Genomic DNA, 20,755 nt, shown 5'->3' with positions numbered 1-20,755 from the left:
CTGTTTCTCCATTTATTCCTTCCCTAAGCAAAAAATTGCCCTTCCTGGCAAAATTGTCTGTAAAGCAGGGCAGGCCACCCAGGGGAAAAACAGCCTGCAGCACACACATGTCAGCATTTGCCAGCACTTCTTGGGTTTTACACTTCTCGTTTTTCTCTATAATTTATTCTTCTGGACTGACTCCCCCCTCTCCCTTTCTTACCACACTGCCCTGATGCTGACTTTCAGCCCTGGTGTCAAATCTTCTGTCACAAACTCGCAGTTGCAGCTTTTGTTCTCATCAGGAATGTCTTCTCCAGGGAGGCTTGCTTCTGGGTTTGGGACAGGGAAGGAGAAACACAACACGTTACTGTTTCCTGTGCCAGTGCTGCACAAGGGAAGACGAGGCAGATCACAAACAGCAAACCCAGGGGAAGCAGCGGAGAAACCTTTGCTGAGCATCCAGATGAGAGCACTTCCCAGGATAGGTGACATTCAGCAGTGCCAATTGCAGCTCTTACCCATCCCTGTATCAGTGAATCCCAGTGTCTTTTGGGTCAGAAAAGTCCTCGAGTCCAACCATTCCCCCAGCACTAAACCATGTCCTAGGTGCCACCCCTAGATGTGTTTTAAATCCCTCCAAGAAGGTGACACCACCACTGCCCTGTGCAGCCTGTTCCAGGGCTTGACCACCCTTTCAGTGAAGAAATTTTTCCTATTATCCAACTTAACTTTCCCTAGCACACCTTGAGGTATTTTCCTCTTGTCTCAATGCCTGACTGTTCCTCCTTTCCTCATCCTGATATACAGAAATATAAAACATTCTCACGGTTATCAGAAGGGATTTTCTTGCTTCTTCTAATCATTATTTATAAGTTTGGGTTGGAAGGGACCTTTTAAAAAGGCTCTCTAGCCCAACCCTCTGCAATGGGCAGGGACATCTTCAACTTGATCAAGCTAAAAGACTGGGAGGGGAAGGAGTCCCAACACCTTGACTTGTAGCTCTGCCCTTCTTAGGTAGGGAGGGAGAGGATGTTGGGTCCAGCTGGGAATTTGGGGTCCAGCAGGACACCCCGAGCCCTCACCTTCCGAGTTCTGCCGCGACGCCGCTCCCTTGATGCGGAAGGCTTGCCGGGCTCGGCTGCGGTCTCCGAAGCTCCAGCTCTTGGGCACTTTGCTCGGGCTGTCCTCGATGCTCTGGTCAGCGCTGGGGGACCTCCTGATGCCCTGAGCCTGTGGAGAGCCTTTCCCTTTGGTGCCAGCACCGCGGGGACTGGAGAAGACACGATCTTTCAAACTGACCTTCTGACTGTTCAGAGAAACACGTTGAAACAAAGACAAAAAGGAGACAGCAGGAGGAGTCATTCTGGAAACCACGCAGTCCTTCCCCACCAGCCATTAGAAACCAAGAGCACTTCCAAGCAGCAGTGACATGTAGCTTTGCTGTTGGCTTTTCTTTTTTTTTTTTCTCTTTCCAATATATATTTTTTATTTTTGTTTCAAAGAAAGCATTGTAGAAATGTTTCCATCATCATGAGTGAAATGGGAATGGTTCATAAGAGAGAGAAAATAATGAGGACTTAAACAGAAGCCCCTCATGGGATGCCAGGGCTGGCGGGACAGAATGACATTAACAATGAGGTTATGATTCCTTAAATCACTGATCGACTCCGATCACGAGTTAGGAAGCTTTTCTTTCACAACTGCCTTCCAAAACACTATGGCTAATAAGAAAATACCAATTAAAAAAACCCCAAATCATTATCTTAAAACAATTGTGCAAACACTTCACTTCTGGTGCTCAGATCTGTCCTTTCTCTTTCTTCAGCTCCTGTATTTCCTCCCTCTTAAAGCATGATCTGCCCTCTTTGTATATTCCAAAGAGTTTCTCTTTATCTAGTTACATATTGAAACACATAAATACAAACACTGTGCAACTCCTTTGTATCCTATAAAAATCCCATCTAAAAGCTATCTGCCATCTCCCTGGAAGTCTGCTATGGGTGTCATAAACATGGAAAGTAAAATTTTAAAACTCCAGAATATGGCACTTTAATGCCTTTTTCCCTACTGGACTCCTTGCAATTATGGTTGGAAAATGAGGTCTCTCCAGAAACAGAGATGATCTCACTGTGAAATAGTGACCACCCAACTCTAATTAGTTTCCAAATTTTGCAATTTGCATTTAAAGCCTTTCACCCAAATTAAGATGCTGAATTTTCATGTGAAAATTTGAGATTTTGTGAATCTTTATGAAACCACAAACTTTACAGAGACAGCACTGGGGAAAGCAGACTGCAAATAGTTTTGGACCATTTCATATTTTCTTAATAGCAATCGATGATTAAACTCCAGTGATTAGAGGTTGGACAACCAGTGCAAAATACTTGCACAAATAGCCAATATTTTATATATAGGTATATCAAAACTGAGTGAAGACAGGGATTTAATTCCCAACACTCTGTACCATTGCAGCAGCCACTTATCATTCATTCTGCTGCCAACTCTCTGCCGCAATTTGCGGGAAGAACATTTCAGAAATTTTAATTTCCACATCACCAACCAAAGACCTGCTTTTTTTTTTTCTTCTTTTTTTTCGGTGTGTCTTTCAGCAGCACCAACTTAAAAGTCAGAGCCACACGGCCCTTCCTTGCCTTCAAAACTGGCACGAGGTTCTTCAATCAGAACTTGGCTGCTGGTTTTGAAGCAAAGCAAAGCGCTGCTCCCTTTTCCCAGCCGCCGGCTGTTCCCTGCTGACAGGAGCAGACAACAGCTCCAGCCAGCAAAGGAAGAAGATGTGACTCGAGGATGCTCAGGGAGCAGATTTGTCGAGTAAGAAGGTGCTATTTTTACAAAGTCACTTTACATTGCGAGACAACAAACATTTACAGGGAGAGAAAGGTGCTTAGGCAGCGTTTTGCAGAGCTGTGTGGGGAGGGCATCCCCTGGGCTGCAGGGAAGGGTTGGCTGTGGCCACAAGCTCAGCAGCAATTTCACACTGAAAGATGGGTTGGAGAGAAAATAAAATTTGCTCATGACCAAACTAAAAAAGGCAGAATTATTCCAATTAAAGATGAGTTTTAATTCAGGTAAGTGCTGGGGATTGAATTTCCAGTGTGGTGCCCACCTGCAGGGGCTGTCTGAAAGACATGGGACCAGCAGAGCTGAAATCCAGGTCAGGGGTACAAATCCACACAGGAATCTGGGAACAGCCACATGCCTAAACACCTTTCTGGAAGTAAGCCTTCATTACTAATGCTACCAAAACCATTGTACATAATGAGCCAAAAGTTTAAATGAAATTCTCACTCTGAGTTTCTTGGATTAGAAACCAGATTGAAATTTCGTCATTTGATTCTAAATAGGCCAACTGGATATTTTTTCTTTATTTTTGTTGATTTGACAGAGTAACATTTCTTGAATCCACTGTGTTTCAGTAGTACTGTTACTTTGAATTACCTCTTTAAAAAGTAAGTTCAATAAAACTGCTTTAGCAACACAGCAATATTCAGGATTCAGAGTGATCTCTTTGTGCCCTGTCCTCTGCTGAGTTTCTCCCATCACCAATCCCAGCATAAAACCAGTTGCCTTCCACTGAGTGTGGCAGGGTCTTTTCCTTGGAGCCTTTTTTCCATTCCCACAACAAATGCGCTACAAATGTTTGCAGGAATCACAAAAAGCCAGAAAGGAAGGGTTGAACTTGGTGAGGGACACGAGCAAAGAGTTTCAGGCCTGAGAGCATGAGGAGCAACACATTAAAAAATCTCACAGAAATCTGATGAACAATTAGGATCTGGGTGGGTTTTGTTCCCAAGTGCTCACCAAGGAAAAAAACCCAACACTTGATGTAAGTTCCTTGTTTAAACACAGACACATGAGACACCATGGACAATTGAATTTTTCTTCTGCCATGCAATTCCCTCATTGGAAATGACACCTGGAATCACATGCAAATACAATCCCTGCAGAGGAGGATGCTGTTGGGGTCTGCAGGAGCTGGTAGGAAAAAAAATCCCAAAGGAATACAGACATACATAGGAATATATGTTGTCAGCTAATCCAAGATCATGTTCTCACTCAACCAGAAAGTCATGCAGAAGGACGCAGAGTGCCTCAGAGAGGTGTTTGGATGTCACTCCAGGATGGTAAATGAGCCTCAGTTGAGTGGGGAGTGTTGGTGACATGAAGGCAAGGACAGCAGGACAGATGGACGCTCACAGTCGTGACAGTGGCACGAGCACAGGGCAGGAGCTCTGCTCGTGCCAGGGGAAGGAAGGGAAAGGGAACTGTGGCTTTGCAACCAGAGGTAGAGACTGGGGGAAGCCACAACAACCTTACAGGGTTTAATTCTAGGTCCTCATAACCACTCCAAGTGGCACCTATGAATGCAGATTTGACAGCAAAAATTGCCTTTCCAGGCTGACTGTGGGAAAGTTTTATAAAAATTCAGGTTTTGACTTGAATTTAACATAGAAACTGAGCTAATTTTTCTCATTTGCCAGTCAAAAAATGAGAGTCCATGCTGGAGAACTGGATGATGTTCATGGCTTTAGTGGGCTTTGCATTTTGTTGAAGTCCAGCTGCCCAGAACTCAGCAGAGAAATGTGCAAGTACTGACCTTCAAAATGAGCTGCCAACAGCCTCCTTAGGATGCCAGGGGTTTAAGCTCCTGTTTGAAATGCTCTGGTTTGGGGTTCATTCCAGTTCTCTATAGTATTAAATCAGCACTTTAAAAAAAATGTGGACTCATTACATTAGCAGTAATTTTAGATCAATAGAAAGTATCAGTTGTAAGGTCTTGTCATTGATTTTAAACTATGCTTGAGCCATTACTTCATTTTCTTCTCAGCTAGGCAGGGTGAGTTGGATTAGCACAGACTCAGATCCATTTCTGCATCCAAACTCAACCAGTATCAGTGCTCATTCTTCTGAGAAGCTGTGGCCAGGAGAAGAAGGTTGTCTCCTGTCAGTAAATGAGGGGGCTTTTTTAAAATCAAGAATTTGTGCTGAGCTTGTGGCATAAGAGAACAACTCATTAAAAACCAGGCAGGAGTGCCAGGAGTGAATGATGGCCTTTGTGATTATCACTGGGCTCCAGTCTGCTTGCTGGTGTGGGTAAGAGGCAGAAACCAATTACTGGAGACATGAAGAAAGGAAAATAAAACAGTGTATGCAAAATTTGGTGTGACTAAAACAGAAACCAAGAGAGGGCCCAGCTCAAGCCTGGTTTGCCTCCAGCAGTTCCAGAAAAAACATTGCTAAAAGGTGAATTCAGCCTAGAGAAGGCAGTTTCTAGAAGCAGAGAAACCTGGGTGTAAGGGAAACAAAACATCAGCCAGTGATTGTGTCATGGTGAGTAATCCCTCTCCTTTTCCTCATCCACAACCACGGTGCTAGACTTGGATGGGAGCCACCGAGGCTGTGATGGCAAAGACTGGAGTTGCACCGTCCCTGCAGCCACCACACAAGCACAGGAAAGCACAGGGCCTCAGATGAGTGAAGGGACACCAGAGCCAGACTCATGTCTGTAACCTTTGCTGTCCTGCAGCATCCTGTTACAATCACCCATCTCATCCTAATTCCCAGCCCTCTCCTCCCAGACTGATGTTGAGTGCTGTCAGACACCACATCAGCCGCATCCTGCATCTTCTCCCAGCTGTTTGCATTTCGGGAGCAGAGCAAAGGGTTGCACCTCTGAGCTGGCTGATCATGCCCAAACCAGCCTCCCAAACCCAGAGCCACAGGCCACTCAAGGGCTCTGCAAACACCTTTCCTTCACTGCCCTGGTGCCCCATCCCACTGTGAGGTGCCCTCATCTCTGAGTGTGCCGGGAAAGTCTCTTACAAAGCAGAATACAATGGAGCTGATAATCTGGCTTGGTGTAGTTACATTACTGTCTAAAAATGAATGTGATATTGCATTTATTGACTAAAGATCACTGGTTTAGTACATTAAGAAACCACAGCTTCTAAGGAGTTTCCTATTAATTTACCTACATTGAGTTTTCCATGATTGCCTCATGGTGTGCTGTAATTTTGTTATGTGCATCCTAGATGAAGGCTTTTAGCACTCAGCCTGAGCTGCATCAAAGTGCTGGCATCTGCCCCAAGAGTTTGTGCAGTGGGGATTGTTGGCAGACGCCCAAGGGTCCAGAGAAACAAGACATCTGAATTATTTTTACATCCCTTCACAGTTAACCCACAGTTCTACTAAAGCACAGGGTGTGTATCACTACATTCAGGATAGATGCAGGTTACAAAGATGCTCTTGTTGAACTCCAAAGGTTCAAGGGTCCTTTTTGACTGGAAGAAAAACAGCCTGTTACCCTCCTTTTCAGACTCTCCAATAGATTAAGAAGATATTGAGATAACACTTTGTTTCATCCTCCCTTTCCCTTGCAGAACTCAAGACAGGGGAGATGAAATGAGGACGACAGTGGGACAGAATCCAGTAGAAAACAGAAAAAAAATTACACTGGCTTTAGCAATTAAAAATCCATGCCTAGGAAGACATGCAAGGAAGACACTGAGATCAGAGTGGCTGATTTTCCAGAAAACAGAGCTAGACATGAACAGATGAGAGGACAGATTACGAATAGCACTGCTCATTTTCATCTCTGCCAAAAACAACCTCAGTGTTAAGCAACTGAGAGGAGGCTTTCTCTGGGGAGGAGTCCCTGCTCACACTACACCTCCACACATAAAACAGCCTCACCTGGCAAATGGGAACACCACAGAAGTCAGGATCATTTTTTCCAGCTAGACTATTGACCAAATCTTTGCCATTTGTCTTGAAATGCTGCCTGTGCAACTGATGATCACCCAATATTTACCCACACTTTTCAAGGCTAACCTTCAAGGAAGGCCACAGCACCACCAGATATGTAGCAGGAGGCTGACTCAGAGGTTCAGGCTATTTATCCAGATGTAAAGGATTTCCTACTGTGGAGAAACTGCTTTTTATGAACCCTAGATCATGCACCATTCCTCTTTGTTACCCATTCAGAGATGGGATTTACCACTCTACTTCTGAGCACCTGGTACACGCAAACCTCAGCCATGTGAGTCTACCCTCTAGACTGACAGAGAATAAAAAGAGCCAGCAGGTCAAAAAATAGCAAGAAAAGAAAAGATACAGGTTGAAACAATTAATGAAGAAAATCAGAGATACATATACTGTTAGAGCTGCAGTTTTATACTTTCAAAGCTGTAGTTTGTTGGCTTTCTGAGGGATACAGAGACTGGTGATTTTGAGAATTAAAACGGACTCCAAAAAAGAGCATGCAAAAATCCGAGTTCACAAACATGCGGCATCACTCAGTGCCCTGCCACTCCTGGGCTGTCCACCTGCCTGGCTGGGGGGCCAGGAGCTCGGGGGGTCCCCTGCCAGCATTCACAGCATGCAAACTCTGGGCAGTGGGAGATCAAGAAGGTGCATGTTTGCTGCTGAGGAGCAGGGGTGGGGGCAGAGACTCTTCCAGTGCAGGTGTGGAAGTATTTACGCACAAGATAAGATCTATGTGTCTGTGTATATGGCCATGGGTGCACTAAGGGATGCTCCTTGGGAAGTCCCTGAAAACACCTAGCAGTTGTCAGCTGGATGAAAAAGATGCAAACCCTGCTGGTACAAAGCCCTGAGCTAAAGCTGTCTGTCCCCCTCGGGGTCTAGAAACAGAACCATTCACAAGGCCAATGTCAACGCTCAGGGGAGCCCGTGTCCCCTAGGTCTGGTGGGACAGGCTGAGATTAGTCCTTCTCTAGCTGCGTAGTAGAGGTGCTAGATAGGCAAGCTGTGGCTTCCAAAGGCCACCAGGCTAGGAAAGGTCAATTTGTCACGGTCAGAGAGCCAAAGGAATGGTGACTGAGCAGAGGCAGGAAGCTGGTATTTCTCGTGCTACTAACTGGACATTGCTGTACAGTGCAAGTCAATTTGCAAGGATTCCCTGGACATTGAGGAGAGATGGAGTGATAGGGAGGACAGGGTCTTTTGAAAAAAAATTAAAATTTTTCATTTTTCTTTCTCTTTTTTTTTTTTTTTTTTTTTTTTTTAAAGATTTCCATTATTTGTTAAACTTCATTTCCTGGCCTCCTCCCTTGCTGAGCAAACACTGGCTTTGGCTTGGCCCAGCCCAAATTCCCCATCCTCATCCCTTTGCTTCGTGTGCTCTGCACAACTGGCAGCCAGGGAAGGCTCTAATTTCGGGGCGGGCACTGGGGAGGCTCTTCCACCTCTTTTTTTACTCATCTAGTACCTCTATTAAGCAGAGAAGTGATCAGAACGGGTGGTAGCAGGGTAGAGGGAGAATGAGCCGTGCAGCTTTTGATTAGTTTCGTGCGACGCATTTCCCGTGGTACCTAGAGTTTCCTGAGCAGCATCCGCATAGTGACTCTCTGCACGGTTTGCTTTTACTGGAAATGAGGGGAGAGTAAAAATTAGACCTGGAAGCAAATGCCAGACAGGAAACTTTTGATTACTGACTCTAGGTTTAAAAGACAGGTGTTTTGAGGGCCGGGTTCATGACAGGATTGTTCTGCTTGAGTGTTCAGTGAGGAGAAAAAAAAAAAAAAGTCAATCAAAAATCAAGAGGGTTTCTGAAATTTGTTTCACTGTGGTCAGTAAATTTAATTGTTAGACATGAGGCATTTTGCTCATTGAGTTGGTGGCGTCAGTTTATCTACAATTAACTGCAAGAAGATTTTTTATCTGATTTGGAAACAAAAAAAATACTCTGTTCTTCTTCTAAATATATAAAAAAAAACATAGGTTTTTTTCAAATTGTGTAAACCATGGAAAGCGAAAACTGTAACTTATTTTGTCAAATACTATCCAAAAAGCTCAAAATTATTTTTTTTTCCCAAAAAACCAAACAAAAACACTCACAAAGAGAGTTAATTAATATGTGAATTATTTGCATTTTTCATATGGGAAATACCATTATATTAAGCCTGGCATTAAAAAAAAACAAAACAAAAATAGATAAAGACAGGGTGTGGTGCAGTCCCTTTATGGGAAGGGAGTTGAACATCTGTGTTCACACATCTGGACTTTGTAAAGATTTTCGGACAGGCCCTACCACTTCTGGGGAGTTGCTCACTTTGAGGAGGCACCACCACAGCTCCATCCCAAACGGCTGCTCAGGCACTGCCCTGCCAGGAGATCCCCACCAGGACCAGGGTCCTCCACGCCATGGAGCAGCCCTCTACCTGTGGAAGGGGAATGACGTGGCCCCATCACCCCACCAGGCCACCAACCACGCAGCTCTTGCCAGATTCATGGGCAGACTGGAAAGGCTGAAGGGCATCAAATCCCACTCTTATTTTACACTTGAGTTGGGTAATCAGAGGAGCTCACGGGCACAGCATCCCATGCAAGCTCAGCCGACACCACCCTCGGCATCCTGGGGACTCCTCAAGTGTCCACAACGGGACCCTGCATCCCCAGGTAGCCCCAGGGGCTGGTGGTGCTACCAGGGCTGTCCTGGAGCTGGCGTGGGAGTGGGATATTGAGCATGCAGAGCCTCGGGGAGACGCATGGGTTTCTCTTCTCTCAGTCCCTCCAGAAAGATGCAGTTCCTTCCGTGCAAATAATCCGCTCCCCTAAAGGCAACTGATTATTTCCAGATTACTGTCAGTCCCAGCATGAGTCTCTGACACCAGTTAAATTGGTTAGAAGGCCAAGCACCAGCCCAGGCTCATGTGGCCCATGGGGTTTCTATGATTGACCCTGGTTTCCACGGGCAGCAGAGGTTCGGGACACCTCGGACATCCTTGGCTGGATGAGCAGGGGCCCACTGAGTCAACCAAAGGCATCCTCCAGTGCGTACAGAAGCCTTAATCACACCCCTGAAGAGAGATCTTGGGGTTGTGTGTATCTCAGACAGACATATACACACACTGAGAGATTAACACACAGATATACACACACGGTACAAGGGACCCAGCCCAGCATTCACCCAGTGCATGGCCAAGGTCCTGCTGAGCTCTCTGGGGTCAAGGACAAACCACAGCTGAGAACAACCTTCCAAAGAGGTTCCTCTCATTACCTACAGCGCTGAACTCATGCTGGACAAAGTAATCTGAGTTTTAGCTTCCCACTTCCCTGGAATCCTTCTGTTTCTTTTTCTCTGATATTAATGTGTTATTATGTTCGTTTGGTTCATTAGTTCTTAGCTTTTCACCCAATTGTACTTTGGAAAATGCAAGAGGAAGAAATGTGGTTGTGGATGCCTTCAGATGTTTCTCAAACCATCTGTTAAAGAGCATCTGAAGCCCACATTTCATACAGGAGCCTCCATAGCCCTGGCGAACCATGTGCTGTCTTTTTGACATTACAATCAAAGCAAAACAAACAGAAATGAGATGCCACAGCTAATTTTCAGCCTGATAAACAGAAGAGTAACCACCCCCCATTACCACTCTGATCTACTGGCTTTCTGCAGCAGGAGGGGTGAGAAAAGCCCTAGCAGAGAGCAGGCCCCCTTTCCTGGGCTATGAGGGAGAGTGGATTTGCATTTGGAGCCTGCTTGGCAGCAGTGTTGTCCTGGAGGTGGGATGGGTCCCAGGGCAGCACAGCCAGCCTGGGGAGGGGCAGGGGCAGGGTGGACACAACACCCAAATGATGGGCACCAGGAGGCTCTGAAAAGCCTTTGTTTTTTTAAAGGGAGGAGAATAAAAAGGGGAGAAGGGGTACATAGCATGTAGGAAAAGGCCAGCGTCTCTTCTGCTCATGGCAGCCTAAGCTCCACCTCTGGGAGAGGTGGGCTCCTGGCCCCCAGGCAAATCAGCACAGAGCATTCCCAGCACTTGGATGTGGATGCAGACAAGCTCATGGTGGAAAAACAAAGCAGAAACCATAGAGAAAGGACGTAACCTGTCCCTCAGATCAGCTGTCCCATTTTACACCAAGACTAAATCAAAAGAGAACCAAGAGAACCACCCAGGAGAAATTCCAGGTGACCCTGGGCCTCTGCCGCACTGACCCCATCACCTCCTCATGTCCTTCCAGCTCTCCCAGTGCTGTGTGGGCAGAGATCAGCACTGGGGTCGGAGGGCAGGACCCCAACAGCCACCCTGTGCACTGGCAGAATGCTTGGGATGCTCCCTGACCTCACAAGACACTGTTTATCCTGCAAAGCATAATCCCATGTGCCATGCTAGCATGCCTTCTCTAAATTGAAATAAAATAAGGTGAAAAATTGCGGAAAAGCTCTTTCTGTTCCATTTGCTGCAGGGGGTTTGTGGTGTATAGGTTACAGAGAGAAGGATATAGGAAATCAGCCACTCCCTACACATTACTAAAACAGGAGGAAGATCCAGCTGCCTCCAGGTGTAAGACTGTTTCCTTACAGAGATGGAAATGCAAAGTGGAAAATCCTTTCCCAGCTGAAGCACTGGAAGTGTGGAGCTGGGGTCTGCTGAGAGAGACGATTCATCCCCAGGAGCTTCCTGAGTGAAGCATCAGCAGCAAGTGGGTGATTAACTGTCAGGTGGGCAGAGAAACAGGATGAGTTCTCTTTTCTAAGGGCAGGATGACACACTGAGCATCACCGGGAAGCTGCTGGAAATTCGAGTGGGTGGAAGATTTGGGATGTGAATGTAAAAGACACAGAAAATTTTATTGGGGAAAACAGGCAATTTGGGCTCCTCTGAACACAAAATTCCTTCCTGAGGTCTGGGGCAATATCAGATAGAAGGAAAATGACAGTGGGAACAGGTAGAGTTGGTATTGTGCTAACACACAAGGAAGAAGGAAGGAGCTTTGGTGCTGCCATGGCAGCAGAACTGAATGATATGAAATAAACTCCAAAGCTCTGCACAGCAGCTGCAGACCCTCAGCTAAGCCCTCCTTGGGCTGGGGTTTAGCAAGAAAACCCATCGGTGTCACAAGAGACAGGTGCACCACAGGAGCAGGAAACAGCACATGGAAATGACTCTGATGAAGGACCTATAAATAGTAAAAAATACTCTGAAAAAGGACAGGGAAGGACTATTTTTACTTCTTTCTGTGACATAAGGTTGAGAAAATAGAAAGTGATCAGGGAAAAACCTGCAACCTCTATGAAGAAATATTGTACACAACTTCAGGTTTCAAGAAAATAAATATGAACCCTGTAAGACAGGATTGAGATTCAAAAATCAGAAATAAGACTATTTAGTCTTAGTAGATTGCAGGGTTGATGTGTGGTGTAACCCTGTAAGGGTCTGTCAGATGCCAAATTTCCTTGGTTATGGAGCTGATGGGGCTGAACAGGGATTTCTTCTCATTGCACTGTAAGAAATGTGGATTTACCCTTTGATGCAACCAAAGTTTATCACTGAATGAGGCAGGACAGCAGAGCAGCCAGACCCTGGGATGAAATTCTGACCCTCCTGATGCCACAGGAAGGTGAACAAGATTTCAGCCTTGGTCTGCTCCCAAAGAGCTGTTCCCAAGTAATGCTCCCTGCTCTAATAATGCTGGATGGAGGCTAACTTCACTCCAGCTACATTTAAGACCTCAAGCAAAAAATAAAAAATAAAAAAAAAAAAAAAAAGAAATCTGGATAGTTGAAACATGATCTTGGAGATTTGGGTTATTTGGCAGGAAAGTAGATAGAGTGCTGCAAAGGTTCTGCTTGCAAAGAAAAGCTCAAATGAATGACAAGGGAAATAAAAGGGGGGGAGAGGGAGAAGGAAGGAAAGATGAAATTTTCCACCCTTTCTTCAGCAGTGTATCCAGCCAGATATCTTTGGTTGGCTTTTATGCCAAGGAAAAATTATTTTCTGGCCTCTTATAAGCTAAGAGGCATGGCAGAGAGGTACATCTGCAGAATGCCAGGCTCTAGCTGTACTTCTGAAAAATGTATGCATTGTTTACAAAATTCAGGCTGTAAGTTGTGTTTTGAGGAGTGAGATGGAAGATCTGAAAGCCGAGCAGATGATCTCCACTGATCATCAGTGAGTTTGTGTCTCATCAGCCAAGGAAAAAAAGTGATTCAGTTCCAGAATTATTTTTTTAAAAGAACTAGAAAATATAGGACAAAAAAATCCCAGAATTAAATACTTCTAAGTGGATGAAGAGTGTCCTAAAAGTATCCCAAGCACCAGCCCTGCTGCTTTCCCTGGGAGTTGTGAAGGGAGAAAAGCTCTACCACAAGTGAGATTTACGGCTGCCCTTGGAAGGTGCTCGCCACGATCCAGAGCACGCTCTGCACCGTGGGCTCGAGGCGTGGAGGGAAGATGGAGCAGGGAAGGTGTTTCCTCCGCAGGGAACGGGGTGCACAGAGGGTGTCTCTGCCATGCCACCTCATGCCGTGCCAGAGAGCCCTCCTGTGTCCCACGGAGCAGCCGGTCCAGGCCGTGCCCTGCAGCCAGAGGAGCTCAGGAGACGTTGCTAACGCGGTGACGTGGCGATGGCTTCGTGCTCCCCGTGTCACCTCTGTCCGGCACAGACTGTCACAGGGTGACAGAGACACGGGCAAAGCGCCACCTGCCCCTGGGTGTTATACAGAGTTACTCAGCTACGACCCCAGCAACGAAATAAAACAAAGAAGCGTGAACCAAAGCCCTGCAGTCACCCCCGTGAGTGCCTGCCAGCTCTGCCTGTGCTGCCACCGCTCTCCGGACCCCCCCAGCCTCGCTAGCCTGCTGCTCCAGCCCGAGGCAGGCTGGAAGGAAGATATGATTTAAGGTCCAGCACACACGTAGATACATCGGACTGCACAGCACAGGAAAAGCACGGTAATACCTAGGAATGCTTCCCTCGATGGTGCCACGACATGGTACACACACGCACACACACAGAAATCTACAGGGAATGCATGGGGATGGCGTGTTGGCAGTGATACAGACCTTGGCGATGGTTCGGGCTGCTGCTCTTTCCTTTAAACAGAAGCAATAGTACATTAGCATGGTGTCAGGTGGCAAAAGATGTTGCTGCTTCACTGTTAAAACATAACGAAACGACAATACCAAACAATACAACTAAGTGGAAGTTGTGGACAGAAGGAAGGGAAAGGAGAGCTTAATTCCTGAAGTTTCTGGCCCGGACAGAAGATCACTGGAGACTCACACAACCTCAGAGAAGACACACACAACGCACAGGGCTGAAGGTTTCACCCCAACCCATCCTTGTGCCTAGGCACCACTGAGACACCTGAGGGTTGTGTGATTTGTGTGAGCACAGGAGGACTTCTGTGGGCTCAGAGAGCGGCCCCCTTCCTTTGGAAATGCACTGCCCTCATGTTTCTGCACATGGGGAAGGGTTTGAATGGCTCCCATGACCTTGGTGCATTCTCTTTTCCTCCCTGGCCACTGGGACAGAGCTCACGTCAGATCTCTGAATGCACGGATTAATGCCAGGTGCTGGGGTTGGACATGGGTGGGAAGGAGCATGAACCCCTGCCCTGGCATCCTGGCACCCCAGGTGGGGTTTATACCTCCAGAGCCTTTGGCAGCTACTTTACCAAAGCAGTTGGCAAAGGCACCACAGTCTGTGTTTGCAGTTTCGTATTGAGATCTGAAACTGTTTGTATTGCCCCAAAAAATCACTGGGGACAAAGTGAGCTGGATGCCTTCAAAAGGGCAGCCAGGACACTGCAAGCCATGCTAAGGCCACACTGAAAAATACCCCTCACCTTCACTGACCAGGCATTGGGTTGGTATTTCCCTCCAGCAATGAGGAAAACCTGCTCTGCCTTCAGCTGCTCTGATTCACAGCTCCACTGGGGAATGGTGTTTAGCTGGGACCTCCACCAGCCCTGCCCCTGCAGCCCCCCAGAGAGGGAGCAGACCGTGTTTCTCAGCAGATACAGCTCTGCCTCCCCTAACACAGGTGCCCTCTGAGTGTGATGCTGCACCAGCCCTGGCCCTGCCACTGCTCAGCAGCGACCACTGAGACCTGCACAGAGCCCTCAGCTAGTGGAGAGACTAATAAAAATCTCTTTCCTCCCCTCTGCTTCTTGCTCAGAAAAGCTTGGAAGCCCAGCCTCAGTCACTAGCTCAAATACTCACATTTTAAAATGTTCAGGCTGACCCAGGGGTGTATTCTTTATGGAGGCACACAGCCCAGGGCAGGCCCCATCACACACCTCCCAGCTGGCCCCAATGCCCACTGGCCCCTCTCCATCCCTCCCAGGGTCTGCACACTCCCCATTCACCAACAGGGCAGCCTTGACTGCTCAAAAACCCCAAGAATTACCCCTCCCAAGCAGAGGCTGAAGGTGCAGAGGATTCATGTAAACCTTGCCACAGCCAATTCAGCAAAAATGTCTCACTGCTGCAACCTTGCCTGCTGTCACTGGAGGGAACAGAGAATGAATTAACACATCACGGGCCTGAGTGTCCTCTGAGTGTGGGGAGGAGCAGAAAGGTCAGAGGAAAACTGGGATCACTACCTCCATCAGCCCCTTTGAGAACATGACTTTGAGTTGTCAGTCAAGCACCGTGACATTGCTCCAGAGCCAAGTTAGGCTGAAGGAATTCATATAGAGCACAGGAGAGGGGCAGGGAGGAGGTCACTGAGTGACCCATGTGGGACCAGCTGTCAAACCTCTTTCATCTTCAAGGATGTCCATATGCAGGAGGGGAAAAAGAAAAAATCAAAAACAAAGAAAAATATTGCAAACTGTGTGAGTTCCAAACTCTCTTAACTCTGCTGCTAACCTGAATGTCAGTCCTGATTTGCTCTTCAGGTTCCTCAGGAGCTCCAGCTGGTTCAGAGGAGGGATGAGTCTAGAGGGACAAAACAAAGAGCATTAATATCCAGACAGAGCTGATTGCAGAGCCTCCTGTCTCGGCAACTTCCCCTGCTGCCCCATCCTTTCAACCAGAACCAGCTTTGTGCCACCAACTGCAGCTGGGGAACAGCTCAGGAAGGATGGAGAGGGGGCTGGCTGCTACTTCCAACAGTGTCCTAAGGCAGAGCAGTGGGGTAAGAGAGAGAAAGTGACAGCAAGAGAGAGAGAGAAACTTGTCTGCACCACTGGATTTTGAACCTCCCCAAAACCAAGCAGCTGCCAGGGTTCCTGGGCAGCCCGGTGGTGTTTTGGCAGAGCTGTAGTCTGGCAGGTTGGCATTGCTAAATGGAGAGAAACTCCAGCTTTGGGGGAAAATAGGAAAACTCAACCCTGCTGCTCTTGGGGGTGCGGGAGAGCATGGGAAGGGGCAGAGAAAATAAGGACCTGGGGTTGGGAGCATCGCAGGAGAAAGAGCAGTGTGCTCCAGTTCTCTATTCTCCATGTCAGGTTTTGTCCCAAAATGAGACAAAATCTTGTGTCACTGCCTTCCAAAAAACCACAGGGCTTCATTCCCTTCTCAGTTAAAAAAAATACATAATATATATTAAAAAAAGCTGACAATGGGAATCCTGGTAAGAATTAAAAGCCCAGTGAACAAAAATCCTGTGGCCTGCTTTTGTGCTTCAAAGCCATGAAATTAGCTTGACATCCATTTTTGGGTTCTTCCTTGAGACCCTGGAAGTCCAGGGCTTGCTCCATCAATATTTAATACTGATATTCCCAGCCAGGTTTTCAACCAAGAGAAAGATAGGCTGGAGGTGTCAGGTGGAGACTGAAAGAAATGAGGCTTCTGAAAAAATAAAGGGAGAGATATTCATGCCCACATTTCTTCAGCCATGATGAGACCAATAGTTTCACACTTTAACTAAAAAAAAAAAACCAACTCAACTGGAAAAGCCTCTTCTCTGCAAGCAAAAAACTTATCCTCAAAACCACAGTGGTTTAGCAGAGATTTTGTGTTCACAAGATTGAGGCAATCAGAAAATTTTCCAATTCTAAGTATGGAGAAAAGAATAAAAATAGGCCTGAAAAATTTTGGCTCGGCTCCCCAGTCGCTTCCATCCAGAGAAAAGCACATCCTGATCTGCTGAATTAATGATCCTCTTCATTCCAGACATCAGGAAGAAGCTGACCTTGATGCAGTGGAGCTGTGCATGAGTGCTGGGCTGTCACCTCCCTTCAAACACACCGTAGGGTTTGGAGATGCATTCCAGGCTGGGAGAGGTGGTGCATAAAATCCAGCACAGGGTGTACTCTGCAGGTAATGAAGGGTGCACAGCTCTTCTGTGGTGAATTAACTCCTCAGGGAGGTCCATACCCAGCAGAGCACAGGAAAATTGCCCCATTCTCTCCAGCTGGGATTGCAAATCCTGGGCTCTCACTGGTGCATGTCTCAGATGAGGAGTTCATTAGCTCAAAAGACTGGAGGGTTCAGGATTCCAAAATGAACTATTTCTTTTGCATCAGCCCATGGTCTGCAGCGTGCTGAAGGTGGCCACCTCTTGGGCCACCACAGATGCTTCCATGAGGAAGTACAGACATGCAACAAACACAGAAATTCACCATTTCTGTGGTTGGTTCATGGGCCTGCTGCATGGGGTGGAAATCACCTGGTATCTTACTGAAATAATTATTATTGAAAATGGGTGAAAACTTACACATATTTCAGGACCTGAAATTTAATCTCAGCTAAATGCTCAGCCTAACCTGTCACTGCAAGAGCAGCTTGGGGAACAGCTACTGCACCACACCATTTCTCCAAACCCTTAAAAACCAAAAAAGGCAGAACTCCGCACAGCTCTTGAATGGAGCTTTGCTGTGGAATGCTGGATGCACGGCCCCCTGCCCTGGTGTGTGCCCAGGGCACAGGGGACACAGGTGCCACCATGCCAGGTGCAGGAGGAACCTGTGTCTGGGGCTCCTCACGTTTTCTCTCTCTCCTCCTGGTCCGTGTGTCACTGGTTAGCGAGGGAAGCGCGTTCCGGTTAAGGGGGAGCTGGCTGAGGAATCTGCACACCACGGGACACACACAGCTCATGCCACCCACAACAGCAACGCTTCTCAGCTGCTGCAGGTCCCCCCAGCTGCCTCCACCACCCCTCCCAGTACAGCACAGAGAAAGGCCACGCTAACTCCGGGCGCCGGCTCCCACATCCGCAGGGCAAGGCGGATCCGCTGTTCCTGGGAGCACAGATAACTTCTCAAGCATTAGGGGACAGGAGGGAGGTCATGCCTCGGGCCAGGACACCACCAGAACCCCACAACACGAGGAGGGCAGCAGCACACGGCACGGTGGGAGCTGCAGGGACACACCACGACACGCACACGGACGCCACGATGATTTTTTTGAACAGTCCCAGGATGAACAATTAAGGAGACGGTGACAGGGAGATGGGTGCTGGAATGGAATGAGAACCTAAATGAGCCTCCATGCACTGCTGGAGTTCCTATGGGCAGCCAATTTTCTCCTTAACCATGACTTTATGTCTCCAGCTGAAGCTATTTTTCATGACTGAGAACATTCATGAAGCTTATAAAATACTTCATTACAACAAATGGAATGGAAGTGGCACATTCTTATTCCTCTCCCAGTAGTAGAAAAATGTCTTAATTCTCAAAACAGGGTGTTGTTTAGCACAAGAGGAAAATATATTCTTAATATTATACTTGCAGTTCATTGATGCAATTTGCTATAAATTAAGCACACAGAGCAGTAAGTGTGATTTACTAAGGCTGTAAAACTTGCATCTGTGAAAACTGGAACTGGGTTTCGAAATCAGACACTAAATCACATCAGTTCTAGTGGCATTACTGCATCTAGTGAGGGTTTAAACTACTCTAAGAACAGAGCTTGGCTTGCAGTCTTGAAATGCAAGTCATTTATTCCCCATCTTAAAATATTAACTTGACTACACCTTCAGATACCCATCTCATATAAAATACACCTGTGATTTGCACATCTATTCCTTTCTGCAGAACCTGAGATAATATTATTTATCATAAATCTTACACAGCCATATCCAGGACTTTGCATTTGGATTGATCCCAAAAGGTTAAGTCCAAGATTGAATAACTGTGGCTAATAACTACTTAACTCTAGGTGGGTCTTGGAACTAAAAACTGAAATGGAAAAGTCCTGCTGAGATGAAGCATTCTTTCACAAAAAAACCAGATTGGATTACTCCAAGAAATGAATGATTGTATCAGTTTAGCCTCAGATCTTTCTCTTCTCCAGGTTTTACCCTCAAAAGCAGGCACAGCTGCTCTGGAAGTTTTATTCTGTGCTACCACTGATGTGCCCTGTGGTGCCACCCCACCAGCAGACTCAAAGCCAGCATTACCAGGTGGGCACAACTCCTGCAGCTCAGAGCCAGATAAATGGCACAATGAAGGATGGGAGAAGAGGGCTGGAGAGAGGGAACACACAGGAGTGAGGGCAGAGGGAAATGGAAGATGAATGGGGATGTTTCCTTTTTAAGCGTTGCATGGATTGGGGGTGGGGGGAGGTTGGAAAGACCATCAAGAAATCATCCTTAACAAAGCAAGCTTATCAAGCACGCTCCCATTCTCCTTCCTTACATCATCATTTTGGCAGTTTCCCAACACTTGTGTGTACCAATAGCTAAAATGTACATGGGGGTGCAGGGGGTTAGTCTGTAGCAGCAGGAGGGCGCGTCTGCTTTGGGCTTTCACTCATTCCTTGGAAAAAAACTCATCTTCAAAGGTTTCTGTCTTTTTTGGTTGTTTGTTTTGTTGTTTGTTTTGTTTTTTTTAATTCAAGGCTTTGCATGTTACAGTCCCAAATGAAGAACAAGGAGTGACATGACACACACTTTCAGAGTCACATGCACTTCATACCTGGAGGCACCATACGTTTGCGTTTGCGTGCTTTTCAAGTGTTTTCACCAAAGAAAACCAAAGGGGTAAGAGAAAGAAAAACAGGGAGAGGGGGAAGTTGGGGTGGAGGAGAGGGGGAAAGAAACAGAATAAAGAAAATTAGCATATGAACGAAGTGTGTCCCCAGGAGCAGATGCTGTGGCCAGGCTCAGAGGTGAGCACAGGAGCGTGGACTGAGCTGGCTCCCGCTGTGGCTGGCTCAGGAGCCACGGCACACCCGTGTCACCCTTGGGGACAGGCAGCTGGCACCTTGCTCCAAGAGCAAATGGGCACCACGGGCCAGGGAAAGTGTGGGGGCCTCCCAGAGTCCTGCCATGGGACACCCCCAGCCCTCGGCCCCACCAGCCAGGAACTCCCTGGGCTGGGCTGCTGAATGGGCAGGATGTGTCCATGGGTTTGGCTTTTTTAGTGAAAACCAATATATAACAGCAGTTCAGATCAAGGCCCTGCTCTCATGAGTGACAATAAGAGCAGATTATTTTATAATAAATGCAGTGGCTGATGCAGAACAGGTTATTTATGATGTCTGGGTGCACCAAGCCAACTCGTGCATTACAACCCAAACCACACCTGCACACACAGAGGCCTTGTGCTTATTTTCGAATTTGGTTCTGCCACATTTTGGATTTAAAGATGAAATCTGGGATTCTCTCAGAGGCCACCATGTTTTCCCTGAAACAAATCAGAGTAGCTCTACTGCACTGCTTGGAGTGATGCTCTGGAGCCATGTGAGCTCCTCCAAGGCAGGTGTAACAATTTTCTCATATCAAGCAGCCAAGCCTTTCCAGAGATGCCTTGGGAAGAGAGATGAGCTAAAGGCACAGGCTCCTGCTGTGAGGAATAAGCAGCTCAGTGTTGAGCAGAAAGGATGCCGAGTGCTGACTGCAGATCATCCCCAGGCACCAGAGAGGGGGATCTTGTGTTCCTCTAGCCCACCACCAAACCACGCTGTGCACTGCAGCCATGGCCTGAAGGGGCTGCTGGGCTTGATGTGCTGCTACAGCTGCAGCAGCACCAGCAGCAGCACAGGGCTGCCAGTGCCTGCTAGCTGGGTTGGGAAAGTGGGGAGGCAAGGAGAGATGGTCAGTGTGAGTGATGCAAGCT

The 20,755-nt window shown here is 47.1% G+C and overlaps 1 protein-coding gene across 11 annotated transcripts in view; it reads right to left on the bottom strand.

Moving 5' to 3' along the window:
• Positions 1 to 20,755, bottom strand: part of KCNQ2 (potassium voltage-gated channel subfamily Q member 2) — a 75,206-nt gene that overhangs the window by 20,356 nt on the left and 34,095 nt on the right. The window contains exons 9-14 of one of the 11 annotated variants that reach the window (XM_015647711.2): positions 19,613 to 19,642; positions 15,621 to 15,689; positions 13,809 to 13,838; positions 8,334 to 8,387; positions 1,065 to 1,288; positions 203 to 311 (exon numbers count right to left, since the gene is read on the bottom strand). In XM_015647711.2, coding sequence (XP_015503197.1) covers positions 203 to 311; positions 1,065 to 1,288; positions 8,334 to 8,387; positions 13,809 to 13,838; positions 15,621 to 15,689; positions 19,613 to 19,642 — 516 coding nt within the window. The remainder of the gene's footprint in view (positions 1 to 202; positions 312 to 1,064; positions 1,289 to 8,333; positions 8,388 to 13,808; positions 13,839 to 15,620; positions 15,690 to 19,612; positions 19,643 to 20,755) is intronic. The other 10 variants (XM_015647712.2, XM_015647715.2, XM_015647716.2 and 7 more) reach the window with 10 other exon arrangements.

This window comes from Parus major, chromosome 20 (assembly GCF_001522545.3).
Source record: "Parus major isolate Abel chromosome 20, Parus_major1.1, whole genome shotgun sequence".
Taxonomy (NCBI): domain Eukaryota; kingdom Metazoa; phylum Chordata; class Aves; order Passeriformes; family Paridae; genus Parus; species Parus major.
The sequence above is the reverse complement of the archived record's forward strand: the minus strand, read 5'-3'. Positions and strand labels throughout refer to the sequence as shown.